This window comes from Sorex fumeus, unplaced genomic scaffold (assembly GCF_029834395.1).
Source record: "Sorex fumeus unplaced genomic scaffold, SorFum_2.1 ptg000006l, whole genome shotgun sequence".
Classification (NCBI taxonomy): Eukaryota; Metazoa; Chordata; class Mammalia; order Eulipotyphla; family Soricidae; genus Sorex; species Sorex fumeus.
In genome coordinates this window covers 66,643,726-66,661,138 of record NW_026606063.1, presented here as the reverse complement: position 1 = coordinate 66,661,138, position 17,413 = coordinate 66,643,726, and the positions used below count along the sequence as shown (strand labels likewise).

General features: G+C 43.1%; 1 protein-coding gene across 1 annotated transcript in view; it reads left to right on the top strand.

The window, feature by feature from the left end:
- Positions 1-3,089: 3,089 nt before the first annotated feature.
- The window catches only part of IL1R2 (interleukin 1 receptor type 2), a 37,306-nt gene continuing 22,982 nt past the window's right edge, over positions 3,090-17,413 (top strand). The window contains exon 1 of the mRNA XM_056127703.1: positions 3,090-3,221. Coding sequence (XP_055983678.1) covers positions 3,208-3,221 — 14 coding nt within the window. The 5' untranslated portion in view covers positions 3,090-3,207. The remainder of the gene's footprint in view (positions 3,222-17,413) is intronic.

Here is a 17,413-nt window from a genome sequence, read left to right as displayed (position 1 = left end):
GGCTGTGCTCTCAGGCCCCTGTGGGTGCATTTCTCCCTTCTCTTCCTGTTTGGCCTGGAAGAGGAAACCGAGTACCAGCTCCCACCAAGCTCAGACCTGCAGGCCGTACACCTCCCGCAGCTCCCATGAGGGCCTCTACCTCGGTAGCTGCTCTGAGCACAGTGTCAGTGGGAGAGTCTCAGTTCCGTATGCATGGGTGGTGCCTAAGACAGTTTGATTGGATGAGTGACAACATCATCCTTTGGTTTTTCTTTGTCAGTTTGGGTGAGATCAGAGAGCAGCAACTGAGATTATTGGCGATCTAAATCCTCCTGCAGCCCTCAGGGAGTGGACATTAGAACTGGTTCTCAGAAGTACTAGAATACAGACAAATCGTTGCCTTTTCTGGTTCTAAGGAAAAAGTACTTTTCTTTATCCCTCTTACTTAGCCAGAGGCAGATCTTCCTCCTGAATCACCTCTAGGGTTTTCTCCTGGACAGGCTACTCCTGTGCTGGTGTGGCTTAGGCAGAAGGCAGAGAGAAAGACAGAGGGGCAAGAGCTTCCATGAGCGTCAGGGGAAGCCATGGGCCTCAAATCTGAGGAGGTAGAGCCTGGTTTGGCTGTGGAGCAGAGTAGGGGGAGTGCAAAACCTTGAGCTTCACTTGGTGATTGGTATGCCTTCGCCCTGAGTTAATGGTGGTGTTGGGTGAGATTTTCCTGTTGGGACAAATTCACATCTCTGAGACTTACATCAGAGGATGCTTTAGATTTGCATGCCAGAATAGTCTTTGGAAAGGTCTCTGGGATCTGAAAAATGAAAAATCATTGGTTCGTCCTCCCCCATAAACATCCTGAATGACTTTCATTGCAAACCTCAGAGGATTTCAAGATAGTTCAGAACATTCTGTGTTTTGTTCATTTCCCATCAATCGGTGGAGAAACTGAACCAACTGTATAGACAATAGAGTGTAGAGGACAGTCTTGGCTGTGGATGGGGGATGGAGGGATGGAGGAAGAGCAGAGATCACTCTGTGAGTGCTACAAGTTTGGGGACTTTCTTTTGGGAGATGGCTGTGTTTGAAGCATTAGATGCTGAACAACTGATTCAAGCAATTTTTGCTTCTCTGCGATTGAGTTTTCCCTTAGAGAGAACTGAAGTTATGTAAATTCCTCTTTGTGAATCACAAGACCAACAGTTACACTTAAGCACGGTCAAGGCAGAAAACATAGTTTCACTTCCTCTCTTTGGCTGTATTAAATTGTGGGTCTCCCCGTGCCATGGAGTGAATCCCAACAAAGGCAGGTGTGCTGAGTTGTGAGAGACACAGAAAAGATGTGTGGAGGTCTCAACCATTGGGATGTTCTTCATCCGGAATGATTGTGAAATTTCATGAGTTTTTACTGCTGGAATGAATTCACACCCTTGCGTCTTATTTAATGTGGTCCAAGTTTTATAGTTTACTCTTTAATATTAACCCATTCAAAAAATTATGGAATGGAAGCAAATTGCACTCCCTCAACTGGTCCTTGGGGAAAAAAGACTAAACATGATACAGTGTTAACATTTACCTATGGTCCCACAAACTCACTTTGGGTAATTCACAGTGCCCCAAGGACACTGCCCATTATGAAGTTATATATATCATTAAAATAAGCAGCTTGCTTACCTGTGGTTTCTCTGAGTATCTACACATCAATTTGCTTTTTTGGGTTTCTGTTCTTTTACCAGGAGGCTGCCAGGATTGACATTAGTGTACTAAGGACTGACCGCCTGTCCATCCTTCCCCTGGCACTTCTGCAGCCTCTGAGCCTCTTGTAGGTCCTTTCTCATGGGGCTCCCTCACAGCAGCTGCCGGGACTCTCTCAGCACTAGCCAGTAGTACTGGCTTCTGAACTTGTGGTCTTGCATTTTCTGGGCAAATACTTTAAGCCACAGAGCCTCTCTTCAGCCCCTTGATGCTCTTTTTTAAGCTGGAGATGGATTTGAACACCGACAAGTTTCTATCTGGGGCTAACACATTTTTTTTTTCTCAGATTTATTTACCCAATTTAAGTGTGACCTATCATAGTTTCTATCCTTGTTAGCAAAAGGATATGACTCATTAGCAAAAAAGATAAGTCCAGTGAACTCTTTTGATTTTTGTGACCTTTATTCTAGGTATGAAAAACCTACAATTTTTCCACTACAGTTTTTCCATTTGCATTTTTTCCCTGAAACCCACTGTGAGTCTAAATTAGCAAATTTCATTAAGGTTTGAAAGATGAATTTTTTAAGGGACACTTAAAAAGGTGTTTTCCTCCCATCGATGGGGGAATCTAACTTTCACTGCTTAAACGATGCAACACAGTTTAGCATATAGACAAGAGGATTGGTGACTCAGAAAATTCTTGGTCCTGGATGAGTCTTCCTGCACCCCCTGCTCGGCTTCCTGTTCAGGTCAAGAAGGGAGATCATTAAATCTTAACCCAGGGTGAACAACCTGGGCTTGAGTCATTCTAGTGGGATGGAGGCTGAAGTTGATGCTGTGTCTGTAGTGTGGGACTTGTAGGGCCTTCTGGCAGGCTTGGGACAAGGTGGTGGTAATCTGGGTCTGTCTTCTCTGACTCCAATGGGGCTACTAGTAGGAGAGACAAAGGAGAATTGCAGTCCCCTGGGATCCTGACGGGACATAATTTAGGAGTGGATTCCCATTTCTGGTGTACAAAATGTACAAAATGCTCTGGCAACTTTCATCCATTTTGATAAAGCTCCCTTTACCTGAAAATTGGAGATCCAACAAGACCAGGCGTGTGTGTTTAGGAGAGGGCCAGGAGCATAGCTCCCTGCAGTCGCAGAGACTTCTGTGGGCTGGACACCAACTTTCCCATGGTTAAAGACAAATCACCTCCTTCTTTAGGTTTATTAGAACCAGAGTGGGTGAAACATTTTAAAACCACCTCTGGTTTTAAAATGCTGGACGTACGTAAGAGCAAGTCACAGAAAACAGGGAAACTCATGCTGAACTTTCTGAGCCACTTCCCCAATCTGAGTGAGCACTTACCCAGCATAGCCCCGGGGGCTCCTGAGAGGAGGGAAAAGGTGTGTCCTAGACACCCGGTTGGAGAGGGAGAGAAATACAAGCCTGATTAGGAAATCCCTGGTCTATCAGGATATAAACACTTGCCTGGATTTCTGAACCCCCACAGAAGGTGAAAGTCAAGCCTGGCAGCCTTCCTCAGGCACAAGAATGCAGAGCTGCAGGTAAGAGGGCCAAGATGGAGAGAAAAGGAGTAGGAGAGAGGGGCATGGGAGAGGAGAGGAAGAAGGAAAGGTAGAAAAAAGAAGGTGGGGGATAGGGACAAAATCAGAGAGAGGAGATTGGAGAGGGGAGAGGGAGAGGAAAAATAAAAGAGAGGGAGAAATAGGAAAATAGAAATAGAAAATAGAAATAGGGAAAATAACAGAGAGGGAGAGGGACAAAGTGGAAGAGAAGGAAAGAAAGAGGGAGAAGGGAGGAGGTAGAGAGATAGGGTGAGGGATAGAGGAGAGAAAGTAGAGAGGAGAGGGAGAACAGAGGGGGGAGAGAGAGAGAGAGAGAGAGAGGGAGAGAGAGGAACAGGGAGGGGAGAGGGAAACAAGCAGGCCGGGAAGAGTTGGGAGATGGGGAGGACTCTCCTGCCGTTCTATTCCTGGAAGCCTCGGACCTCAGGTGCCTCTTGTCTTCTCTGTATCTTCCTTCACGGGAGAGAAGTTGACCCAGACCTCTCTGGGCTTCAGTTTCTCTTCTTATCGTAACAAGGGACTGGATAAGAGGGATTCTAAGGTCGCTTTGAGGTGCAGTGATGGGTGACACATCCTTGCTGTGGATGGCCAGGAACATGCTGTGGACAGCTGTGGTCAGAAGACTGTGCTTGGCACTTACTCTGTGTCTAGAGGTTTTGGGGGCAGGCTCTTAGGGGTTTCACATGAGCATGTTGGCTCCATTGGAGTCAGTGTGATCTTTTGAGCACCTGAGCTCCACGTTGACTGGGCACCAGTGGGGGTGCCTGTCTTTGATGCCAAGTGTGTAGTGAAGGCTAAAGGTTGGGGTTCAGCAGTGTCTGCCTCTTTCTCAGTGACTGATGTTTTAATACCACTTGGAAGGTTTATACAACCACAGATTTCTCAGTAAGATATTATGAATGTGTGTGTGTGTGTGTGTGTGTGCGCGCGCGCGTGCATGCGCGCACATGCATGCACACATGCTTGCGGTCAGTGATGACATATCCAGAAGATGCTACTACTGCTGGTTCAGAGGCCATACTTGATGCTTTGGAGATAATAGATTTCACGACAGTGGCAAACTTAATGGAAATTCATTTGCAAAACAACCCAGAGGTGTGATATTGGGTTTCCAGGAGTGTCAGTGGGTAGGTCTTGAATAGGTTCCCTGTTTAACAGATAGAGAAAACTATCCAGCAGGGAACATCGAAGAACACTGGTTTCTGAGGTCCATGCTCTGCCTCCTGTCCATTTTGTTTTCTGCCCACAAAGGATTGTTTCTTAGAATAGATGGAGAAGAGTATCAAACTTATGAGAGGATCATGGGGGCCTTGGGTCTGGCTGATTAGCCAAACCCTGCAAAGTTAAAAGAGAAACTGTGAAGTGGAGAACATGCAGCATCAAGGATCTCAGCATCCCTGCCTTGTGTTGTCAGCCTAGCTTTAACCCTCTACCTCTGTCCCTGCCTGGGATCAATTAAACAGGAACAGAGGGGTCAGGACACAGGCTTGAGTAATTTTGAAGCTTTTCAGGCAATACCTGTCTCCAACCCAGATTCACTGCCTGTTCCATCTCTTATCCTTTATGAACTCTTCAGGGGCTTCTTATTTCTCTGTCCAAAGCCTGTGTTCTGAACCTGGAACTTACCTGATGATCCTTGTTAAATAAGTCAGCATGTAATGGCAGCAACACGAACAGGAGAGAAGTTTGAGAATCTACATTTAACTCCATTCAACTGCTACTGAAGCAAACTGTCATTAAGAATCTGTTTCATATTAAGGATAAATAATTTTCTAAATTACCAGGAGTGAATCCATAATCCAGTGATTAGGACACTAGATTGTAGGCCTAGAAAGCCTGGTTTAAAAACCTGGAAATTATCTTGTTATATGACTTAGATTTATAAGTTCATGTTTCTGTACATTAGTTTCATCAGATGAAAGGGTTGGATTAGAGAGAAGGGTGTCTTTGCTATTTCCATGAATGTCTAGTGTTTATACCACCCAAATGTTTCTTAAAATGTCAAGTGCAAATTTCAGACTACTTGTATTTAATTGGGGATTGCAAAACTGAGTGTATTCAGGGACTAAGCACTAAGTCAAGTCTGTAAGGGTGTGCAGGATAAGGTCTGCCATCAACTGTTTCTTTCTCAGAAAAGACATTAAGCGGAAAATAACAGCAATTTGCATACTACGGCGTGCATAGTCACAAATTGAACTGTCCTGTGCTTAAACTAGCTTTAACAGCTTGTGACAGTATGATCTTATAACCTCTAAGTTAAAGAATGGAAACCGAACTTCAGTCCAACTATTTTGACCCTGTCTCCCCAAAGGAGTTATTTAACAGCTATATGCCTCAAAATCTCTGAAACAAAAATAATAGTACATAGTTTATAAAAATTTGGGAAAACAAAAATAACAAGACTGCTGCCACACTCCAGGCCGCTTTCTGGACCACATGGCCGCTTTGTGGCTGCACAACACATCATAAGAAACTTCCTACCCATTTTCCATAATTACCACACCATATTTGATAGGGTTCAGACAGTAGGCAACAAAATCATAGAGAATATATATATATATGTATATATATATATATATATCTTGGAGAGCCTGGCAAGCTACCAAGAGTATCCCGTCCACATGGGCAGAGCCTGGCAAGCTCCCCATGGCCTATTCGATATGCCAAAAACAGTAACGATAACAAGTCTCATTCCCCTGACCTTGAAAGAGCCTTAAGTCGTTGGGAAAGATGAGTAAGGAGAGGCTGCTAAAATCTCTGAGAGGAATAGAGATGTTACTGGTGCCTGCTTAAGTAAATCGATGAACAAAGGATGACAGTGATACAGTGATACAGTGGTGTCAAGACTTTGTCCAGCACCTGGCAGGTGGTGGACATTGAATACATATGTATATAAATTGCATATTTTCTATTTTTTCTTTTCATCTTTCTTTTCTTTTTTTCTTTTGGGGTTACACCTGGTGATGCTAAGGGGTTACTTTTGGCTTTGCACTCAGGAATCATTCCTGGAGGTGCTCAGGGGACCATATGGGATGCTGGGGATTGATTCGGGTCGAATGCATACAAGGCTAACCATGCCCTCTGTACTATTGCTCCAGCCCCTGAATACATATTTTCTATCATAAAAACATCTTCAAGAGTATCCTCCTCCTCATCATCTTTATCCTTAACAGATTATGTGGTTCTGACATTAGAATTTCAGAAACCACTCCAAGAAGACTAAAGTGATGTACACACAGATATTTAATTTTATCTCTGCTCTCAGTCCACATAGACATCAGCCTGTTCCATTCAAGGAGAAGCCAATCCTAAAAAGCAATGCTTCTTAAATCACCTAGGACCCTTATTACTAGGCAGTGATACTTGTTTGATCAATCTGAGATGAAACCTGAGATTATGAATTTCTTTCTAGTGATAACCATACCACTGGTCCACTGACCACCAATCTTGGGTAGCAAGACTTTAGAATATCCAAGACAAGATTTTTTTATTTGTGTGGTGATTTGCTACAATAAAGCCAACTGGATTGGCACTTGACCTCTGTATAGCAGCATCAGTTGTAAAGAATAAGACCCATAGACTCATGTTGTGACTTGTTTGGAAATAAGAAAGAGTGCATGTAAAGCTCTGGGTCCACTCTAAGTTACTTAGAGCTGATATTGATCAGAATGTTTTCTTAAATATCTCTGGATGACTTCTACTGATCCATGACCTGGTATAAACCCTTAGTTTTGATTGTGGGGAGGGACAAGAATAGGAATATGAGATATCAGCCCCATAATTAGGTTTCCTTATAACAAAAGTGAAGACATTTGGAAGATATAATTTAGATCCCCAATTCACAAATTTGATATAATTGAGGAAGGAAGGTCATCAACCAGGTGTAGGTGGGAAGGCTGTTTAGTATCTATATAAATAATACTGTGTATTTTATTTTTGCCTTATTTTTTTTAGGTATCATGACTTAGAAAAGTCTTACGATTTAAGTTTTAAGCATAAGTTAAAGTTTTAAGGTCCCGCCACCAGCGGGGCGGGAGGGCCATTTAAGAGAGGCCATTTAAGAGACCAGAACTGTGTGAAGCAGTATCCCAAATTATTCCTTGGCTCTGAAAAAATTGCCCTGTGTTAGAGGGGTTAAAGTAAAACCACAGTGATTTTGTGTGAGAGTGTCCTCGGCTGACAGCAGGAAAGTGTGGACCTTAGGTTTACTGTCACAGGGTTGAACTCTACAAGCAGTCACATACTGTTGAAACAGGATACTGAGCTTTGACACGAATTACTAGAAGTCTGAGCAGAGACCCATGCAGCTATGGTCAGACTTCCCACCTGTGGCAATGTGAGCTAATACATGGTCAACATTTGAAGTTGCAAGTTCATGGTAGTTTGCTACATAGCCATGGAGCTTAATTCTAGTTACCTGGAATCTTCTCTTTGATTGTGGGGTCCTAAAACAACTCTGTAACTTAATGTAATGCAAGTTTGCCTCTAGCTCATTCCTTGTCATCATGCCTTGTCATCCACATTGGTCATCATACTGTGAAGACAGATAATGGCCACTTGATGTGGTTTACATGAAAAAACTTAGAGAATCCATCTGTGGACTTGGAATGTTTCTGACACATGGTAGGCTGGGAAGTCTGTGTAAGCCCAGTTTTACAGAAGCTGAGACAGACATGTTGGGGTTAGTGAGTAGATCCATGGATAAAGGAAGGGAAAGCCTCTTTTCAGACAGCATGAACATCCCATGTGGCTGTGTCCATGACCTTTCACAGCTGTGAAAATTCACCTAACCATGCCCAATTTCAGCAGTACAGAGATGTGAAATCCTTTGTATAAACTAAACAGAGGTGCCAGATGTACATGAACATGAACAAATCCACCACATTCTTTTAGGTCAGTTGGAAAGGCAGAGAAGGGCAGAATTTCAGGTTACCCAGCTTCAAGGGGCTTTTCTCACCAGTGAGGAACAGGCTGGGTAGGGCCCTGAGAGTCCAGGAAGGGGGACACCAGAGAGCAGTGGAGTATGAACGTAATACTAGCCCCCACGCAGGGCAGAGCAAAGGGTTTCTGGGCAGGACTTCTTGGGCCTGTGAAAACCCCAGGAAGTCTGGGCTGTCTTCAAACAAAAGGCTGGGATTCTTGTGATCAGATTTCCCCACACAGCATAGATAAAAGTCCCTGGGTTTTTTCTGTTATTGTCATTGTCTGGGCTTAGGTTTTTTTTTTTGGGGGGGGGGGAAGGGGTTGTGGGATGGGGAAGAGTACACCTGGCTGTGCTCATTGGTTACTCCTGGAAGGGCTTGGGAAATAAAATGGGGTGTCAGGGATTAAGCCCAGGTTAGCCTCATGCAAGGCAAGTATCTTAATCACTGAACCCTGGGCTTAGTTTTTCTTTACTCTCATGGACATGCCAGAGAGACATTTGGGGCATTCAGGGTAGGCCTGTTCTCCAGAGGGAAAAAGAGTCTCTCAGGGTATAGAAAGAGAATTTCATTTGGTTAGACAACTTAATTTTTAAAGAAATATTTCTAAAATATAGGTAGTTTCATGAAAACTCACTCTCGTCAGAATTTGATGCCACAGTAATGTGCCTTTGATAACTTTTGTAGTAAGACTCTTATTTGGCCTCTTATTAGAGGAAATTAAACCAACCAGTGTCTCTGATCCTAAATTGGCTGACTCAGATCTGGCTCTATTGGGATCTGGGTGGATCCCAAATCTTCCAGACTTCCTTGCCTTAGCACTTTCTGGACAGAAAGGAGTATGGGAAAGGGAGACGCTTGTTGTTAGGACATAGGGCTACCTGGGGTCTTCATGGGTCTCCATGAAGGTCTCCTTGGATGTGGCTGGTCCAAAGGTCCTCTAGAATCTGTGACCATGTTCATGTCCTGCTCTTGCCTCCCAGAGGGGTCAGTTGAATACCATGGATGATTGTCATCCCATGCCTCTCTCCGGGTCACAGGTCCTCCACTTAGCTACTTGTAATTATTCTAGCTAAATGACTGGAAAATAGCCCACAAGGTAAAAACACAGCGACAACAGATGCTGTGTTGTCTATTGGCTGGACCCAGCAGATTTCAGGGAGCATTGGAAAGATAAGGCAGCCTAGGTCAGAGGTCAAGGCTTGGTGTGTGGTGCTTCCCATTTGTCTCTGTCCCACCATGTAATATCCTGCAGCCTTGACTCACTGCAAACTAGGTCATGGCAGCCCCAGATCACCTAGATCAGCCCAATCCATCATTACTTCCCACTCTCCACTAGTAGCACTAGGAGACAAGTGGATCTCTTCCCAGAGTTGTGGCTAGCAGACATCTTTCTACTCCCACATGTCACATCATCTCCTTTCTTCTCAAGTGCCCCATCTTGGGAAGTTCCTCATGACCCTTGGTGGGATTCCTCTAAAGGTCCCATATGAAAGTAATGTTGACAATCCTCTGCTTTCAGCCCTTTCCACCCTCTTTTTTGTTCCGTCTCTGCTCTCAGTTTTTTTCTAGAAGAGTAAGCAAGACTGTCTGCTTCCTCTCATGCCTTCCTTCCATCACCCCAGAATCATCCAAATCATTTTCCTCTGATTCCCTTTTGCTACCAGAAAGGAACTTCCCCTATGTCATAACCACTTACATTTTGCTTCTTGGAGGAGATATGCTGGCTCTTCCCTTTTGCTTGGACTACAGTGGCAGAAGAATAAGAGATAACAAAGAAAGATATTGGAAGGTAATCAAAGTATCACTGCCTGTGTGATATACAAGTCCTACCCAAGAACAGAAGGCTCTGAACAAGGTTGAAACTGTTCCTCATGGCTCAGGGAGGTAATCATGAACAGAGGTTTGTGCTGAGATACCGTGAAAGGGAGGTGCAGAAGGCCTTTTGTGTCTACACACACTCAGCCTGCTATTGCCAGGTTCTTTGGGTCTTACATCTGTATTAATAGTTTTTCTGTCCCTGCTGTTATTGGGCAATTAGCTGCCACTTCCTTCTGTGTGTTTTCTCTTGCAGGATTCCTTCTCTTTAATTTAGTACTTTGAACCTGCAAGATTGAGCATTCTGTTACCTCTTGCTATATGAAAAACTACAGCAGAATGTGTTGACCTCAAATAAACATTTTTATATAACTCACATATTCTGTAGATCATGAATTTGACAGGTGATTCTTCAACCACACTGAGTTTGCCTTTGTTAAAACAATTGTAATTAACTTGTCTGGAGAGTCTAAGATGACTACTCGCATGGCTGGTAGTCTTGGAGGAGATTCCCATGGTGCTGGACAGAGCCTGGATTATCCACCAGTTTCCTAAATGTGTTCTGCCTTCCAAGGGATACTTGGGGCAGTTGAGTGTACATGGTGACTGACTTCTCCCAAAACCAAATTTCCAAGCACCTCAGATGGAAGCCACAGGCCTGAGCTTAGCTCACAGCATTCTTCCGCTGGTTAGCGCTGAATTATATACAGATAGGCATTTTAGAATGACTTTTTTCTAACAATTTTTTGGGGGAAGGGTCGCACTTGGTGATGCTCAGGGGTAACTCCTGGCTCTGTACTCAGGAATCACTCCCAGCAGACTAGAGGGACCATATGGGATGTCAAAGATTGAACCTGGGTCGGACTGTATGCAAGGGAAGAGCCCTACCCACTGTGCCATCACTCTGGCTCTGATCTCTGCCTTTTGATAGCAGAAGGGCCTGGTTACAAAATAGAAGATCATGTATGACCACATGTGACAAACATATGATTAAGACATTATTTAAATCCAGCACACCACTCTGAGAAACTAAAGGTAAGTTCATAGATATAAAGAACCCCTAACCTGGTGCTTTAGAAGCTTAGGGTTTGTTCACATCTGAAACCTAGGCACAAATTTAGATTAACTTAGAGTGCCAAAGATCTATGTCTGGAGGGAGAGGGGAGCTATTGGTAGTCCTACTGAGGTGCTTTTGAATTGAAAAAATCATAGTTCAGACTGCAAATGGCACAGTGACTTGTCCAAGATTATACAGTGAGTTAATGGTGGAGTGGAGATAGAAGCCAGTTCCCACCTCCTGTTCTCTATGCTTTGTCACTAAGAAATCAGTCTGAACACAAGTGTTGGAATACCAGATACACACTAAAAGTGTATCATGGTCCCCAAAAACCACTATGAGAGATTCTGAGCACAGAGCTGGGAGTAACCCCTAAGCATCTTCGGGTGTTGGCCAGAATTTTCTTTTTAAATGTGTATGTGTGTATGGCCGTGTGTTTACACAGTCTATAACATTGATTAATCCTCAGAGTGTACTGATTCCTTTAGAGCAGCACACTTTCCTAATATAATAGCTGTAGCTAAGTCACTCACATGGAAGTTCTCAGGACTTAGAACAGGAGTTAGGCAGGATACACATCAAGGGAACATCTATGGCTTTCTACCCAGTTCTGCTGGATGTATGTTTCTGAGCAAGTTGAACTTCTATAAAATGCTGATAAGAGCCACGACTTGTCAGTGTTTTCTTTTTGTTGGTGCTGGACTGATTTTTTCCCATATCTCATGTCAGATAATCACCCTGTGATCCATGGCAGGTGGCAAACCACTTTAAAGATATTGGTGGAGTCTCATAAAGGCAGGGTCACCTGCCCCCAGCCTGAAAATCATCCCGGGCATGGCAGGAAGAGGCATCAAACTTGCTGTCAGACTCTGAAGTTCATAGGCTTTCTACTTTGCTCCTCTGCATGGCATCCCTATGACTCAGGATATTTAGAAGATGCAGGTAATCTTCCAAGCTCCCCTTGGAAGTGGAGTCTTATCAATGAGCTTATACAGGGACAAATCTGGATTGAGTCATGAGTCTGATCATGTCCATTTCCCAGCACTGCATTCCCCCTTCATGAGTAGTGAGTTTGGCTGTGTAGGTGGGTGCTTGGTATCTGATAGTTGTTTAGGTAAACAACAGAACTGAGTGATCCCTCAAGTCCCCCTCTGGCTCAAGATTCTGGAGTTGAGATGTAACTCAGTAATAAAGTACCTGTCTCATGTGCATGTGTGGCTCTGGGTTCAATCCCAAGCACAGCATAAAATGAAAAGCAGAGGAGACCCAACATTGAAGACTTAAGACTCAAATTTATATCCTACCCGACATCTTACTTTATCAGCACTATTAGCTCTGTAGCTTGCATAAGTCAATGAACATGAGCTTCTTTCTATTGATTCTTGTTTGTGATGGGATGATGTCCTCAGACTTGAGAGTTATGTCCTGTGCAGCTTGACAGAGCAGTAAACCTTACTAGTGCTAGCATCCCAATCTTCCTACACCACTGGGCCTCCATAATGAACACTCATCCTTACATAGCTGGCCTGATATCACTGGGAGTAGCCCCTGGTACTTCTGAGCACTGCCTGGGAGTAACATCTCCCAATAAAGAGTGTATGGAGTCAAGATTCAGTATTTCCAAGTTTTTTTTTTAAATTGTAGCCCAATGTGGCCCAATACTGCTTCTGCAAAGATGGGCCTCCAATAGTTGACTATATAGCTTACATTTCACAGGGCTGAATAAGGCTTTGCAGTCCAGGAATACCTTCATGGTGTTCTGATTTTTTAAAATTCTGAGGGACGCTGCATTGCGGAGTGGAGAATACATAGCATCTCCCTTTTCTATGAACAAAAATAATTGTTGGGAGATGGGGAGATAAAACAATGGGTTAGGAGCTTGCCTTGCAAGTGACTGACCCAGGTTTGATTCCTGGCATTACATATGGTCCCCTGAGTCCTTCTAGTAGTGATCACTGAGCATAGAACCAAGAGTAAGCTTTGAATACTACTGGTTGTGTCCTACTCACCCCCTGGCCAAACAAAAAGAATTGTGTTCAAATTCATCAAATGTCCTGCTTAGATTCAATATATTTTCCAATAGAAACTGCCTTAAGGCCGGTCTTAGTTTCTTTTCTTTCTATTTTCTTTCTCTTTATTGGTATCTGACCTTAGATGATGTTCCTTGTCTCCCCAAATGAACTTTTTATGCATCCAGAGACTGACTTTAAATATTTTTATATTGCTTCAGCTTTGAGTTGAAATACTTCCAAGTTTAATTTTGATGTAAACATTTGATTTCCTGTGGTTTTGAGGTTTTATGCCAAGTGTATGAAGCAACATGCTTGGATTTTTAGGAATTTGTTTTCGCAAATTAGAAGAGACTAAGTGATACGTGTAAACTTGTTTGTTCTCCAACTTCATTAATATTCAAGACCTGTCACCAGGTATTTAATTTTGGATGACTGCGGTACCTGACTCAGATGGACAGGTGTCTAAAATCTTCCAGGAACAAATGAAGATGAGAATAGAGAAAAGTGTAACCTGTGTGAATTAGGTTCAAATACATTAAAATACTAGAAAACAAAAAATGTCAGGCATTGTTTGTGCTTTTTTAAGGTCATACAGTGGTGCTTAGGGACTTCTTGCTTTGTCTTTGGGGGTCAGTCTTGGCAGTGCTTGAGAAGCAGGATCTGCAGGGGATTGAACCCAGGTTTCCTGCATGCAGAGCATATGCTCCAGCCCTTTATCCCCTTTCCCTGGCCTTGTCATGTCTTTTAAATGTTGAAAGAACTATTGTCTACTTATTTGTTCTCAGTCAGCTCAAAAAAAGTTTTTTTTTAAATCAGTAGTCCCAAAAACAAACTGAAGGATTTAGGGGTGAAGTTTATTATCTGAAACTTTCAGATGGAGAGAGAGAGACAAACATACACAGAAACCAATGTAGAGACAGAGACCAAAAAAGTGGGTAAGGCGTTTACCTTGCACGCGGCTGACCCGGGTTTGATTCCCAGCATCTCATAGCACTGCCAGGAGTAATTCCTGAGGGCAGAGCCAGAAGTAACCCCTGTGCATCGCCGGGTGTGACCCGAAAAACAGAGAGAGAGAGAGAGAGAGAGAGAGAGAGAGAGAGAGAGAGAGAGAGAGAGAGAGAGAATGGAGTAAATAGGGCAAAATGATGACTGCAGGGGAAATGCATAGCATGTTGTACTGTTTTTTTAGTAAGTTTATTAGGATTTTTCAAAAAAAGTTAGAAGGTGGGTCAGCACCTACACACTCTCAGACTCTTTAGCACACTGTTGCCCCCTGGCAGGAAACAGACATCTGGGATAAAGGCAGCTGAGTGGCTTCCTGGGCCAGTGGGAGCTGATATCAGGGTAGGCTTCCCTTAACACTTCCCACAAGGTTGCAGTCTTGTGTTTACCTTCAAGTCTTTATGTATTTTGACCATTTTTTTGTGCTTCGACCAGCTTTTCATTCATTTCCTTTTGCCACCATTGAGCTGGCAAAAGATGGTGATTTGACAAAAAATGTATGATAGAGTTGTGACTCAAAAACTTGGAAGGGGCTGCCTTTGAAGTTTCTTTCTTCCAGTAAAGTGATGAACTCAGGTTCAGGAGAAATGTCAAAGTGCCTGTAATTTAAAGAAAATAGGGCAAGAGAAGAGCCTTTTGCTGTAAAGTGAATTCTTTTTCTGCTCAGCCTGCCAAAGACTTCCTGTTTCCCATACTGCAGTAATTTTGGTTCTAGTCTTCTCTGAGGTTCTGGTGATAGGAAAGATCACTATTATGTGTTTGTGGTTGGATTGTCTGAAGCCACTTCCTGCAGAAGTCACAGTAAAGCAATTATTTTGCCAAAGCCCAGGGAAAGAAATGAAGAGTTTCTCTCAGCTGGAGTGATCTGGGCAGGGCAGGCGAGGGGTATTTAAGGAGGAGACATTTTAGGATTCTGCTTCTCTGGAACATGGTTTGTGTGTGCATGAACAACTCTGGTTACGCTGCCTAGACTTGGATTTGGACAAGAGGGTTAATGTTCAACTAGTTTTTATCAACTGAAAAAGGAAAGCATGAGATTGGATTTGTTTGGGATTGTCTCACTCTGTAGCTCTGTGAAGCTTCTCCTGACAGCTTCTCCTTAGTGGATATAGGCTGTAGAGTTATTTATGTGTTTGTTTGTTTTGGCTTTGGGTCCCCACTAGTTGTGTTCTGTTTGGATGACCAAATGTAAAGGACGAAATATAACCAGGGCCTGTGGGATGCAAGGCGAGTGCCTTAGCCGCTGTACTCTCTTCAGCCCTAAGAGCAATTTTATTTTATTTTAATTTGTCCCTCTTGAAGAGCCTGGCAAGCTACCGAGAGTATCCCACCTGCACGGCAGAGCTTGGCAAGCTCCCCGTGACATATTCGATATGCCAAAGATAGTAACAACAACGAGACGTTACTGGTGCCGCTCGAGCAAATTGATGAACAGTGGGAGGACAGTGCTACAGTGCTAATTTTTTATTGAGGCACTGTCACTGTCACTGTCTTCCCATTGTTCATTGATTTGCTCGAGTGGGCCCAGTAACGTCTCCATTTTGAGACTTGTTGTTACTGTGTTTGGCATATTGAATAAGTACAATACTGCTAGTGACAGAGTTTCTTGCATCCAATATTCCAACCCCACACCCATGAGCAGGGTGTTCTATTCCCTCCACCACTGTCTCAAAAGTTTCCACATGAAATAACCTTTGGCTGTATGTTATTCCCTTACTATGTTTCTTCACATCCCACATATGAGAGAGATCATTCTGTATCTGTTCTGTCTCCTTCTGGCTGACTTCACTCACCATGATACTCTCCAGATTTATCCACATAACAGCAAATTACCTGATTTCATCTTTTCTCACAGCCAAGTAGTATTGTGCTATTTATAAGCAGCACAGTTTCTCTCTCCAGTCATTTGTTCTTGGACACTCAGATTGTTTCCCAATCTTGGCTAAATTGTGAATAGTGCTGCAAGGAACATAGGAACTCAGATGACTAAAAGTAATTTCAAACCTGGTTGCACACCTTCACAGAATCAGAGACTAAACTTAAGTCTGTGCACTGGGACTGGCGGTGTGGTATCTGGTTCCATCATAGGGGTCTGCATAACTCTTTCAGCATTGGAATTGTTAGGTTCAACAGAAATAGTTCACCTGGAACTGTAAAATATCTCAGAGAGGACCAGTGAGAACGGTACACTGAGGGTGTCTGTCAGGGCTCCACTGCTTTACCTGTGCCCAACAGGTAGCTCAGACAGAGGAAAGGGGGAGCATCCAGGGTTCGGTACTCATCTTCATCACCAGGAGCTTCTCTCCCATGCCTCCATGGCCTTTGGCACATGTGGTCCAAGATGGCGGTGCCAGTCCAGAAAGGAGGAGATGAATGGAGACTTTAAAGCCTTTTTAGAACTTCAAGTAGACATTCCACTCACTGGAGATCTGTATCTGACCCTCTTACTTGCAGGAGATGATAGGAAGTGTGGTCTGTGCTGGATCATGAAATGCCAGAGTCAGTGTTTTATTATCTAGAATAGATAATGGAGGAGAAAAGTGATATCTCTCACAGAATGTATATTTTTGAAGAGTAAAGGCTTTGGAATCACTATTCCTGAGTGTAAACTTCAATCTCTGCTAAAAAGCAATAAATTCTTCCCTTCAAACCAATCTCTGCTTAATGATTATTATCTATTTCCTTCAATCCAGGCTAAATAACTATTAGGTAAATCAATAGCTTAATTTTGTACACATGTCACCCACTTCACCTGACAAATGTCAGAAAAACCTCATAATTATTATGGAGTTGATTTCCAATTAATGCTTTTAATTAATTTTGTTGTCCATTCAGAAATACATTACGATTGCTAAATTGTTCACAATCCTCACATTCAGTTAGGGGACTCCATAGCGGTTTGCAACTCAAACTTTAAGAAGCCAGGAGCCAAGCTACAAAACTCTCATCTTTCCTTTTACATTATAACATCAGCATAACATCCATATTATGAGGATAAATGTAAAGTAAAGTAAAGTAAAGGCCCTCCCGTTGTTCATTGATTTGCTCGAGCGGGCCCAGTAACGTCTCCATTGGAGATTTTGTTGTTACTATGTTTGGCATTTCGAATACATCACGGGTGGCTTGCCAGGCTCTGCCGTGCGGGCAAGATACTCTCGGTAGCTTGCCGGGCTCTCCGAATATGGGTGACCCGAGTTTGATGAGGATAAATGAATGCATAGTATTTGTATGGTAGCTATTAATGCAGTATACCTTTATATAAAAGTATTGGTGCCCCCATAGAAACAACATTAACTTTATTTGTTCATTCCAATATGTAGAATTGATTACATAGGAAATATTTAACTTTTACTTCTTTTC